The sequence below is a fragment of the Hippocampus guttulatus genome, chromosome 20 (assembly GCF_054856545.1).
Source record: "Hippocampus guttulatus isolate MCC_2025c chromosome 20, RoL_Hgut_1.0, whole genome shotgun sequence".
Lineage (NCBI taxonomy): Eukaryota > Metazoa > Chordata > Actinopteri > Syngnathiformes > Syngnathidae > Hippocampus > Hippocampus guttulatus.
Window position 1 is genome coordinate 8,773,273 of NC_141280.1, and position 12,915 is coordinate 8,786,187.

The 12,915-nt window shown below is 44.3% G+C and overlaps 1 protein-coding gene and 1 long non-coding RNA gene across 3 annotated transcripts in view; one reads left to right on the forward strand and one right to left on the reverse strand.

Moving 5' to 3' along the window:
• Nucleotides 1-6,065: 6,065 nt before the first annotated feature.
• LOC147187906 (uncharacterized) lies at nucleotides 6,066-8,698 on the reverse strand. The gene is made up of 3 exons (XR_015097716.1): nucleotides 8,554-8,698; nucleotides 8,323-8,468; nucleotides 6,066-6,204 (listed from the first exon to the last, which is right to left on the reverse strand). It is a non-coding gene; the product is annotated as an uncharacterized LOC147187906 (long non-coding RNA).
• Nucleotides 8,699-9,224: 526 nt separating this feature from the next.
• Nucleotides 9,225-12,915, forward strand: part of LOC147187907 (sodium/potassium-transporting ATPase subunit beta-1-interacting protein 2) — a 51,850-nt gene continuing 48,159 nt past the window's right edge. For both annotated transcript variants that reach the window (XM_086100999.1, XM_086100998.1), the window contains exon 1: nucleotides 9,225-9,357. In XM_086100999.1, the coding sequence (XP_085957125.1) occupies nucleotides 9,304-9,357 (54 nt within the window). In that variant the 5' untranslated portion in view covers nucleotides 9,225-9,303. The remainder of the gene's footprint in view (nucleotides 9,358-12,915) is intronic.

Genomic DNA, 12,915 nt, shown 5'->3' on the forward strand with positions numbered 1-12,915 from the left:
CAGACGCAAATTTGTTTGGAGGCCGCCGAATGATTCATGCACGCTATTCCGCTAAGTGAATGTATGACTCACTGACCGAGCGTCGGGATCACTCGCTCGTGACTAAGCGAAGCGCAACGGACGATAAGCACTTTTAAATGCAGCGCGTGAGGAGGTGATGCTTCAGCTCGCCCCATTAGAATGAGCGACATGCGCGCCAGACACCTCATGCATTTTGACGCGATCGATATCCTCCTCTTCTAGTTCCCATTTCTCCATCGCACCCCCACACCCGACCCCCCCTTTGCACCTCTTTTCTCCTCGTCCTTTGGCTCCTCGGTGCCACCGTGCCGCACCCATCTGTTGTGTAATTGTTTTTCCCGTCACCTTTCCTCCTCAAACAGATGCCCGACTGATTATTTTCTCCCCTCGCCGAAACCTCACTCAATCCATCTCCTGCTTTAATGTCTTTTCCCCTCCGCAGTCTGACCGCCGAGCTCTCCCCCAGCGCATCCGTTTCATTGCCGTGAGGACTCCCGTTGTTTAAAATGTAACGTTTTTACTGTAGAGAGGCTGTTGTCATTGACAGCTTGCGCTATGCAAGTGTTTACTGAGCCATATACTGTTTTGGACATTTGAGTCTCACGGCACACCGAACAAAAATTTCACAAAACGATGTTGTGGGGCGGGGGAAAAAACTATTCTGACGGAGACGATCGTTCGCTAATTCGTTAAACTGCCACATTATAGCGCCACCTACTGGTGAGGATGACTCGATTTCTGTTTTTCTTGAACTTACCGGTAAGTATCAGTGGCTGGTATCGGCAGGCACTACCAACACACGATACCGCAAAGTAAGTCCAGTATCAACCCATTAATGATGCCCCGTATCGGGACTTGCTCATCCCTAAAAAAGTACTACAATATGCAAATCTACTTAATCAGTGTGACAACAGGACCTGTCAACATGAATATGACGCTATTTTTTGCCGATCACCGTATGTTGATGGCATAGATCAGGGGTGTCAAACTCACTTTTGTCGCGGGTCACATTGTAGTTACGGTTTCCCTTGGAGGGCCGTTGTGAATTTTGGGAAACCATATAAATGTTTAATCCCTTCCACATATTTCATACACAGTGCACAACGAATTGATGAATAACTCGTGTTAAAATCAGAAGTCAAGAATAATGACTGTTATTGTGGATTATCTGCGATTGGCTGGCAACCGATTCAGGGTGTCCCCCGCCTACTGCCCGGAGACGGCTGGGATAGGCTCCAGCACCCCCCGCGACCCTGGTGAGGATCAAGCGGTTCGGAAAATGGATGGATGGATGGATTGTGGATTATATATGACAACTTGAAAATTTGGTTCAGACTTTAGCAAGCATCATGGAACTTGACATGCTTAGTTTGCTTTCGCGGACCACATAAAATGATGTGGCGGGCCAGATCTGGCCCCCGGGCCTTGACTTTGTGGCATAGATAGATGAACAAAGATTGATTGATTATTTATTGTCGATTTGAAGTGGTATAAACTTTCTTTCACCGCACAATAATGTGCTGCAGCACTGAATAATGATGAATCACATTTCGGTACATAACTTGGCTGGTCACAGTTCAGTTCATTTTCGAGATAGGAGACGATCATAATGCCAAGTATAAAACTGCTGCTTTTCTTTTAGCAAATGGGAACACAGTTAAGTCAGCCACTACGAAATGTTTTCAAAGCATTGTTTCTCATACGGCCGTTTTAGAGCATTATGACTGATATTTCATGAACCACAGAATATTGTGGCTTACAACAACATATGCATACTTTGTTCGAGTGTGAAGCGCCTAAACTCGTCTGTCTTCAAACCTTCTTGCCATTTCTCTCCCAAACAATCAATGCGGCAGTCCAAGATTCGCCACCTAATCTTGATCTTCTACTCAACAGCTGTTCTGATCTCAAATGCAAAGTGATCTAACTCTGCCATCCGCAGAGACGTAAGTCATGAAAGTGGTTAATACACCTGATGTTCGCAGGCCAAGCCGAGTGTGACGCACTTGATGAAATATCCGTGTCAGTTGCAGTCAACGGTTGGATTTCAGTTGACGCACATAATCATCCGCTACACTGAATGAGTTAATATGATCTCTCTGTATTGCGAATTTTCACCTTTCGAACGTTGGCCTGCAGCGCATAACCCGTGATGAATGCGAGATCACTGTACAAAACTGCGTACTACGTCATGCACGGAAATGTTCATGGTGGGGACAGACAAAGGACAATAAACCAAATATATCCCAGTGGAATACCCCCAAAATAACAACATCTGAGTCCCGCTTGGCCGACTACAACGTCATTGATGTCGATAATCAGTTTAGCAAGGCACATAAGAACGCAGGTCATTGAGGAAGAGCCGTGTCATTTATTCATCCGACTGCACAAAACAAGACGTCCACTGAATTTGCCCAAACCCCCCGTGAAGTCTTTTCGACTGCCCCTTGGCTGGCGTTCCTAATGAGATTCCCAGCATGCTTCTAATAACGGGAATTGTCACTTAAGGGTTGATGCACGGTCTCCCAAGATTTGTGGAGCCCGGAGCGTTGACTAGGAATGAAAGCCCCATCTCATTTTGCCTTTTACAAGTCAGTGTGCCACCTTGATGAGTTTATAGTTGGAGGGTAAAATTGTTCCATCATGACATTTCACAAAAAAAAAAAAAAAAAAAAGACGCAAAGGATTAATGTCGAAAAGATAAATGAAAATTCCGTTTCGGCTTATTTCTTGAATACAATAGTAGAATTAGGCGTCGGGGCGTACCTGTTAGAAGTTGACCTCGGGGCGGCTTGTGAAACTGGCTCTTGATGCGATTTACATTTTAGCTCGCCTCTTGATAAAAATGACAAATGGACGGAATTGTATCGAGCCGCCGCGAGCTACTGAGGCAATATCCTGGTCTAATAGCACTTGCAACTCTGCCTGCGGGCACGAACACACATGACGGAATACATGCACCCGCACACTCGCCGGCAATTTATTAGCGAGGGAAAAAGGTTTTGTCAGATAAAGACCATCAATAAAAGTGAATTAGGGTTTGATGCATGACGTGTCAAGATGCGGAGCACATTGAAAGAAACATTGTTTTTGCATAGCAGAGGAGAGAAAGGATAAAAGCAGTTTTTTTGAAACAGCACATCAATGTTCCTTTGAGTGGTGTTGTCTACGCTGGGTGGCATTAAAAAAGGCCAACGTACATCTATCATATCCTTTACCCCAAGACCAAGCGTTCTGACACTGAGCAGTACGTCTTACTCCAGGAAGCATTGATCACCTTTGAACTGTCATTTTACCCTACAAAGACTTTGAAGAATCCATAAAGTGAATTCAGAGATTTGCTTCTAAATAATTTATACACACTTGAAGATATTTGCTGAAAACGTGCAAAAACTGAGAACTCTGTAGTACTCATTTGTGGACCGATAATGTTAATCTGTTTCTGACCATTTCAGTTTTTCTAATTTTTTTTTTTTTTTTTGTGACTAACACGACGGGGTCTAGTGACACATTTGCTCCTCCCCCACTATAAAACAATTTGAGCACATTTGTCCGACACAATTTTGACATGCAGTTAGCTAGCTACCAAGCTATGCTTTACCATCGCGTCACTTTTGGCCGTGAGTACACGCACATCACCTCACCTGGTGAAAGGCTGGGGGGGCAAAACAAAAGAAAAATATTTTGGGGAAAATTTTCAAAATGTCTGACCAGACAGCCATTGTGTGAATCATAAATTTGACCTGCCGTGGCTGATTTAGAGTGCCTCATTGTCAAGCATGAGTGTTCGCACCGCACTGAGGAAACGTTGAGAAGATTCCATGAAATGGTTGCAAATGTTCAATTCATTGATTAAATTGATGATAGAAGTACAAGAGCCCTGGATGGCAACTTAACATCGTCGATTAATGTGTTTTCAATTCTGGCTTAAACACACACACACATCTCTCCCCTCCGCTGTCCATTACACTCCCTTGCATCCTCCTATTGCTCTCCCTGCCTTATCTAAATTCCGTCCTCAATTTCACCAGGTGTAAACACTCGATCTTCCACTTCACTGCCTCACGCGCACATTGCACATTCATGCCAGGCTATTTCCTCTAGCTGGGGCTGTGCAGCTGGATCGCTGTCAAGATAGGACAACAAGGTGTTGCCGGCATGTGAGAGTGGCAGAGGGTCTGTGTGCTTCCCAGTGTGTGTGTTGGAATAGGCTGGCAGCAGCATGCATCTGGCGACATCTGCTTGAGACAGATAAAGTAATAAAGATGCACCTGCTATCTGGAAGATGTAGATGTAGCCCTGCTTCTTTGTCACTTTCTGTCTCAGTCAACATCATGTGGCGCGATGTTTTGCAGGTGTGTTGTTTGGTAACCCGACGGCAGCCTTAACCTAAGCCCATAAAGTACCCGCAGTTTATCACCAAGCTACACCAACACAGCAGTAAAGTCATGATTACAGAAAATATTTCTATGAAAAACACTCCACGGCCAGAGATATAAATCAATTAAATCAAAAACAGTGTGACCTTGTATTCTAATACCGCTACACTATTTCTTTACACACCATTGGTAACTGACAGTTCTACACAGCTGTCGTCAAATCAGCCACAATAAAGGACAAAATCCGACTGCAACGGACAGTTCGGACTGGGGAAAAAAAAAAATCAATGGCACCGCCCTACCCGCAAGAACCAAGACAGGGGTATGGAAAATCCTACTGGACCCTCAATACCCTGCCCACCACCTTTTCCAGCTGCTCCCTTCAGGCAAGCGCTACCGAACCATGCGCACCAAACCCAACAGACATTCAAACAGCTTCTTCACTATCGCCATTAATTTCCTAAACAGTAACTCAAATCTGTAATCTATACTCTATAATCTATACATTTTCGCACTCCCCTGTGGAACAGTATTACCGCAACGATCACTGTCGCTCCAGCTCTCTACACACTTGAACAATTGTCCGTGATCAATATTCCACAGCACCAGACACTTTAAAGCGCTCAAGGACTTTCTGTTTAATTGTACACCTGAAGTTGTCCGACACTTACTGCTGCTGGTCACTTAAAAATGGTGCAACGATTATCTGCACCAACTGCACAAGCGTCATAGTATTGTATTGCAACACTGATCACTATCTCTGCTCGATGACTCTGCATATTGTCGCAAAGCTGTCATTGGGTGGTATGACTGCACAATGGGACCCTTACATTATGGAAAGCCTTTCGATGCCTATATGTCATGTCTTTGTTTGTCGTAGTTGCTTGTTATTGCAATGTGTGTGTAGCCTACCGGAAACAAATTCCATGTGTGTTTTACATACTTGGCCAGCAAAAATCGCTACGGCTCAGCGGAGCGTAGTTACTATTTTTCTCATGGATTTCAATGGCATTCACATGTCTCTGAAAAACGCCATACTTTGATTGACAGCCAGCCTCTGAATTGATTGATTCCTACCTGTTTGTTGTTTGCATAGTAAGTGTGTCAGAGGTCTGGATGAGAGAATAGACGTGGACGAAAAGTGCGCAAAATGATCTATGATCTAATCTATTTCGGTCTCACTGACAATCACTGACTGTCAAATTAACCCCTTCCCCCAATCATCATCACCGTCGGAGTGCCTCCCCCTCAGGTTCCAGGTCGCTAGGCGTTTCCCCCTCCCATTGATGACCATCTTAAGTGTGACCAAGGAGGCTGAATTACTCATCGTGGGATGAATAGGAGAGGAAGGAAGAGCGAGAAGCAGCGGTGGGATAGCATAGATGGGGGGGGGAAAAGTGTGGCGGGGGCGGGGGGGAATATGGAAGGATGACTAAATAGGTCCGCATGACTGGGCGGTCGCTTTGACACGTAGCTCGCGGGAATCTGCCTTTCTGTACGCCGCTGTCAATCAAGATTAGTAGTATAATTAAACTCCCCTTGCAGCCTGTGTGGTGAGCGCGTTTCTTTGTGTGTATGCGGGAGGGGTGGACGCCGACATAGATTGATGGCGACGGAGGAGAGCAGAGATAGGCTCAACAAATGAGCCATTCATTCACTGTATGTGCCATTTTTGAAGTCATAACACTCATCATCCAAGCATGACTATAAATTGAAAAAAAAAAAAGCTCAATGAGACGAAAAGAAGGTTAACTTACTCACTGTGGAAACATGTTTGTCCTCATTTGCAATCGCTGGTCTTCATCTGCGGTGACATGATAAAAAGGAGGAAACAAAAAGCAAAAGAATTTTAGGGTTAAGTCCTGTGGAGTTTGCGGGCATCTCACATGACATCACGCTCGATGTTTGCATTTAGTTTGACTTTTGAAACATATTTTTCCAAGGAAGTGTTGGGCGAACCCCTCGTCACACTTTCTGTCTCTGCCGTCTGCTTTGGTCTCATATAAAGACTCGAAAAAACAAATAAATGTGTTAACCATTTGATGCCAAGGTGTCACATGATGTCATGCATGGCCATGGGGTTTTGTTTAACTTTTTTTTTTTTTAATCCAAAAATGTTGGTTAAAACCTCAGATTTGATCATGTCTGTCTGTCTGTTTTGTTTTCAGCTCCAAATGGAGTGATGGGCGGTTCCCTCCAGCATGTATTTAAGGACTGCCAAATTGCTGAGTCTCTCGTCGGATTATTGACTTTGCTCACGGTTGTGCTTCAATTGTTGTATTCCAGACCTCTCGATAGCGTTCATAGTCGCTCCCATTTTGTCATGGAACTTTGTACTTTCATTTTCCCTTTTTATCGATCTTGATTTTTGTTTTTTTGTTGTTGGACTTTTGATTTCATTTGTGTATTCTCTTGTACGTCGCCTTTGCAACCGCTTTTTCTTTTATGCATTGTTTTTTTTTTCCTGGCTCCTTGTGACCAGCGATTTCAGTTTTTACTTCGTCGTCGCGCTTTTCTGTGATAAATATTTTTTTTATCGCACTTTGTCTGATCCTGCATTTCTGAAATCCAAAACAGTATTCGGTTCGGTTCAGATTTGACCACATTAGGGATGTTCTACTCTTGTTAGCCGAGGCAGCGAGGACGATACTTAGCTAAATGAAGTGTCTGTAATGAGATAACCACTCTCCGCAGAGTAAACTCTCTCGCTTGCTGGCATAATTGATGGCTAGTTGTTGAGCAATTTGAATATAGGATATGAAATTCATTAAGCACCCTCTATTAAGTATTGAACATCAATAGCTGGTTAGCAGAAAAGCGACGTTAATGAAGCGAATGAGGAATTAGGACAAATTGATGAGGGTGAAACCTCAAAGAGAGGGCTCCCCGCTGATAGGGGGAAGGGCCAGAAGGGGAGAGGGCATGGTATGTTTGATTGGTTGAAGGCTGCATCTTGGAGCAGCTGCGCACCGAGCACGGCCAAAAATCTCATCGCAGGGAATGAAAAGAGCCCTGCTGAGCGGAACATCAACCACTTGAAGCCAGACGCAAACAGGAAAAGGATCGGACGTGTTAGCCTTCAAAATAAAACTAAGGACCAAAGTAATTCATCACTTGAAAGGTCAAGAACTTTGTTATTGCCGATGGCCTTAAACAGACACTTATGGGCATAATTTTGTATTCGAGCGGATATGCGTAACGGAAAATTTACTTTTTAGTTAATTCATCCATATTCAAACTAAATTCCATCGTAAGTAGTCTCAAAATCTTAATTTGAGCAAGTCTGTCCAGATTTGAGTCATTTTGAGGTCTTGGTGATGTTAGGATGAGCCGAGAAGCAAAATCCAGAGTCTGGCTCTTCTAGAGGAGAAACAAAAATATGACCCCCAATGCCACCATATCAACAACTTCACAATCAACTAATGAACTTTTTGCAGTTAGAAAAATGGATTTTTCAGCATCTGAGTGCCTTCTTGCTAGTGAAAACTTAAATCATAATCCCCCACATTTTCAAATCCAGGCTAAATGATTGAACTCATGATTGTTTAATTTGACAAGTGGTGGGTGAACAGGTACAATCGAGACCCAAGTATTCCTCTTGCAACAATAAAAGTTCCATTTTAACCAAACGTTTAATTTTGTGGCTTTAGCTTGTGGTGGAAGAAACTACAATTCGAATGCAAAATGTTCGTCACTCCCCTTGCTAAAGGCATATATTTGAACTATATAGCTCTCATATCTATTTGATACGTCTATTTAATGTTTTGATGGATTTTATGTAATTAATTGAAAGGAGCACTGTTCTCGTGAATGCGTAGTTTCATGCAAAGACCGCGTAGAGATAAGACAATTTCAACGACAGCTTTCAAAATAAGACTGCGTTTAAGGAACCTAATAGCGTCAAAGCATAATGCAGCCTTACCAATGTCTTATTTTGAAAGGTCCTGTCAGAAGTGGCATGTCTCTGCGCGGTGCTGGTCTTGACAGATGGCGGGCGAGAGACGCTCCTCACGGTTGTGGTTTCTCGCTCGGCTGGTCCATCTTGATCCCCATTGTCCGCCCGGTCCACTGTGTCAAGGCGAGTCCACAAATTAGGACGTTATTCCAGACATTTTTTTTTTTTGGTTAAAATCTCATCTCAATGGAGACTTACTGAAGAGTCACCGCCACCCGAACGTGTCTTTTATAATAAACGCTCCGGTCCGGTCGGACGGAGCTGCTGTGACGGCCCATTTGGAGGAGAGCACCTGTGCGACGGAGGCGGCGGAAGCGGAGCGGCTGAGGGCGATATGACCCCGGCGAGGAGACGTGGCACCCGGGGGAGGAGGACGAGAAGTGGCCGCTGACTCCTCGGAGAGCCGCATTTCGGGTTCAGTGTGGTCGCATTTTTGGGGGACTCTTGAGGACGGCATTGTCTCCTCGCGTCCGCACTTTCTCTAAGGGACACTTTTAGCACCTTTTTTTTTTTTTTTTTTTTTTACATATTAGACACTTCCAGGATTGAACTAAATGGGATTATCAACCAAATTATAATTGTGAATTGATCTGGAGCAAAGAGTTTTTGACTTTTCATTACATACATTTGTTTTTTCAAGATGACACCTTGCTTTATTGTCTCTGGGACCAAACTTTTCTTCATGCAAGCTTTCCTCCCATTTTACAAATGATGAATTAATGATCAAAATGACACACTCCTAAAAGTGCTTTCCCAGACGAGACACTACCATTTTCCAACCAGAGCGCAAGGGTCCCACGTCTCCTGGGAACCCCTCAAGGCCAAGCAGTGAGCGCCTCGACTTGGCCCCGACAGCTCCAAGGAGGAACTGCAAAATTAACAAACCTAGCCGAAGAGCCGGGGACGTTCCCCACGCGACTGGCGGGCAGGCAGGGTGCAGAGGACGCCATGGGGTGCTGCAGCGGCAGGTGTACCTTGGCCTTTATCTGTGGCATGCAGCTGGTAAGTGTTATGATTACTATCGATCCCTCAAAAGGGGCCCTTGATGACTTGGATCAATGCGGAGACATAAAAGTTTTTTTTCTGAAATCTTGTCAAGAGGTAAGCAGCCAGTAATTTGTCACCGCGAAAGCTGGAGAGTGGATGGATATGTGACTGGGAGGTCACATCCCAGAGGTTAATAGGTGTGGAAACAAGCGGCAAATAAGGTGGGGGGGGGGGGGGTGATTCGATACATGTGATTCAGTGATCAACACACGACTTACGTTCGAGGAAGATTAGATGCGACGTTTCGTCACGGAAGCCAACTGCTGCCGTTGCCTGCTTTGCGTCTGTCTCCCGTCACCATCTGTGGCGAGAGTGGGAAGCGGTGCCAGGCGAGACAGCAGGGAGGGACGCGCGGCGGGAGGGAGGAAGGCTGGGAGGGGGCGAGCCGAGTTTGTGTGCAAACATGAGGGGATGTTTGAGAACACCGGTGATCTCATCCCCTTATAGGAAAGAAGAAACCACACCTGCTGCAGCGCTTCGTTGATTCAAAACCTGCCGCAAACAAAAAAAAAAATGTCAGGTTGTCGTGGATTTTGAGAGGTTCGCTTTGGGGGTTTTCTTATAATTTTGAGCTATCGTCTCTACTTTTGTGATAAATTGCCCACTTTTAACTCATTCAGTACCAGCCAATTCTGGACCAAGTCTGAAAAGACGTTTAAAAACGTCTTTGGGATTGAATGAGTTAACATGGGTGTATGCCGTACGATTATGAGTACAAGTCAGAGCTAATGATTGACATGAATCACATTTGGGACGTAGCTGTTCCAACTAACGCAGGGAACATATACAGATTATTCATTTATTTCAAGTATCAAGTACAACTTTATTGTCAAGTATGCTAACATACAACACAGATGAAATTTCCTCCCAGACAACAAGAGGAGCCGCTGCAGGTGCCCGCGCCACCATCAAAAGAACACTTCACCAAAATGACAAAATAATACAACGCAACACATAAAACAGACAGTCGTGTCATCTTCACCACTTATCCTCCATTCACTTTGTTGTTTGAAACAGTTAAAGATGAAATTAATTCATTAATTAATTTGATGGAACTGATGATGTTTACAACGTTAAACACATTTACCGAATCGTCTTTTGTGGAGAAATTCACACCACGAGCAGCAATTGTTTATATTTTTTGGGGATCAGCAAAATGCTAACATCAACGTGTGACTGATCAAGATTTTATCCGGCTAGTTGTTCACTTTGCGCATTGACCATGACCAGTGGCCTCAGTTTTTTTTTTGTCATCGCAGCCGACCACACTTTGAAGTCATCCTTGAAACTGACTTAATTTGCCGCGTGTGTCTGGCTTTTATAATGCAGTATCTCAACGTTTTGAAATATCACATCAGAGCAGGCACAGGTGCCTTTGAAGTGATGCTTTAGGGCAGATTGGGGAAAAAAAACCTCAAGCTCAAGGCGAAGCCTAAGCGTAAGGTTGTAATTCCAGATTTCGTCTGATATGAGACGGGATCTCCCGAGTGTGGGAACTGGAGGTTTAATTTTGCGTCGGAAAAGGGACATTGTATGCTATTTGGAAAAGAAGCGTGGGCGTGGTAACGTTCTTAGCTCACAAGTGTCATTTAGTGGCTAACAAAAATGCCATTCTCTTGCGAATGTAGTAGAATTTTGTACACAGTGCAGTGCACCTCATAAAATGCTAGCATACAATATATTGCCGGTTTGGCGGTTGTCAAAGACGCACGATGAACCAGGAAGAATACGGATCACAAGTTTTAATGAAGTTGATCATTTTATATTTATGTCTTTATATTACTGCTTTTGAACCACTTACACGCCGTCTTGCCGTAAACGGGCATGCTGCGTGTTACTGTAGGTGAAGTCGCGAGAGGGCTGCACGCTTATTTGTGTCTAATGCGGTGGAACTAATGCCACGTCGCCGTCGACAACACGTTTTGCTCCGTTGACTGTTGTAATAGCAAAGCCTGCTGATAAGTCCATTAGCGTTTTCTGCGCGTTTAAAAACACTCGCGCGCTGTGGGCGCCACCGTTAGCTCGGTTCACTTGAGAGCGTTTAAGACGGCGGAATCCCGCTGGCTTCACAAAAAAAAAAAGAAAAAAAATCACCCTAAACGCCTCTTGGCGGTGAAGACTCCCCCGTTGTCCAAGATCTTCTTGAACTAATTGACCACAAATGTATATAAAGAAAAGCTCTCTTCTCAGCTTGAGATCCTCTTTGGGGAATTTCACTATGAGAGCTTCCACTATGGAGTGAACGATACAAACCAACAGCGGGATGTACGTACTCTAAGTGATTCACCGCCTCTCTCTTCGCAGTCCGTTTCATTCGTGAAGGTACCGTATTTTCCGCATTTTAAGGCGCTTCGCATTATAAGGCGCACCTTCAATGAATGGCATATTTCAATGAATAGCATATTTTGAAACTGTTTTCATGGCATTTTCAGGCGCACAGAATAGAAGCTACAATAGTGGATGAGGTTGTGTTATGCATCCACTAGATGGAGCTACGCTAAAGAGAATACACTACAATGCAATTGTATTTATGTGGCGCTTACCCAACCGCTGCAGCTGTAGCAAAGCACATTTAAAAACAGAACATTTAAAATACTCCGTCCAAGAAATCTGAATTGTGATTCATTTTATAATCCATCGGATTATAAAATGGCTTTTGAGAAAATTGAATGCTTTTAGGTGTGCCTTATCGTGCGGAAAATACGGTAATTGCTAAGCTATCTGATGTAGCCGAACAGGTATAACTGATGCTGCGCTCAGAAGCGTCAAAGCTGACAAAAACAGTGAGTCAGGGTCATCCGTTGATGAAGCATAAATCCTTTTTACAATCTTCCTTTAAACCACCGGTTTCCAACTCAGGGCCCGGGGGCCGGATCTGGCCCGCCACGTCATTTTATGTGGCCCGCAAAAGCAAATCAAACATGTCAACTTCCATGACCCCATGACAGTAATTTAAACAACAATTGACTAAACCGTTATTCTTGACTTCTTGATATGGTTTCAGTCATAACGGCCCTCCAAGGGAAACTAAAATGTGGCCGTGGACAAAAATGGGTTTGACACCCGCTGCTTTAAATCAAACGCAGGACAGTTAGCCCGGGTAAAAGTGAAATTTGCAACTTTAACATCTATAATTGCTTACATGTACTTGGAGCAGAGAGCAGTAGCATAACCACAGGCAATGAGCCAAATGCTGCTTCATCGACCAATTCCGCAAGTGTCATTAAGTTTCTAACTATAATTCTTCCTTTTGATGAAACCAGTGATCTATATATATTTCTTGGTGAGAGCGCAACAGATGTCGACATGACAAAGGAACCACCAGCAGATGATGCACGCAGGGACGTGCACAAGCACACACACAAACTTGCACGCGCGGGCTATTATTCCACTCAAGGTGTCAGTGGCAATGGTCCTCTCCGCTGTAATGGCACCGCACAACACCCGCCAGCTGATGTCAGAAAGACAGTGAGCACCCACCGGTGAGGGAGTTCACAAGATATGTGCTTTCCG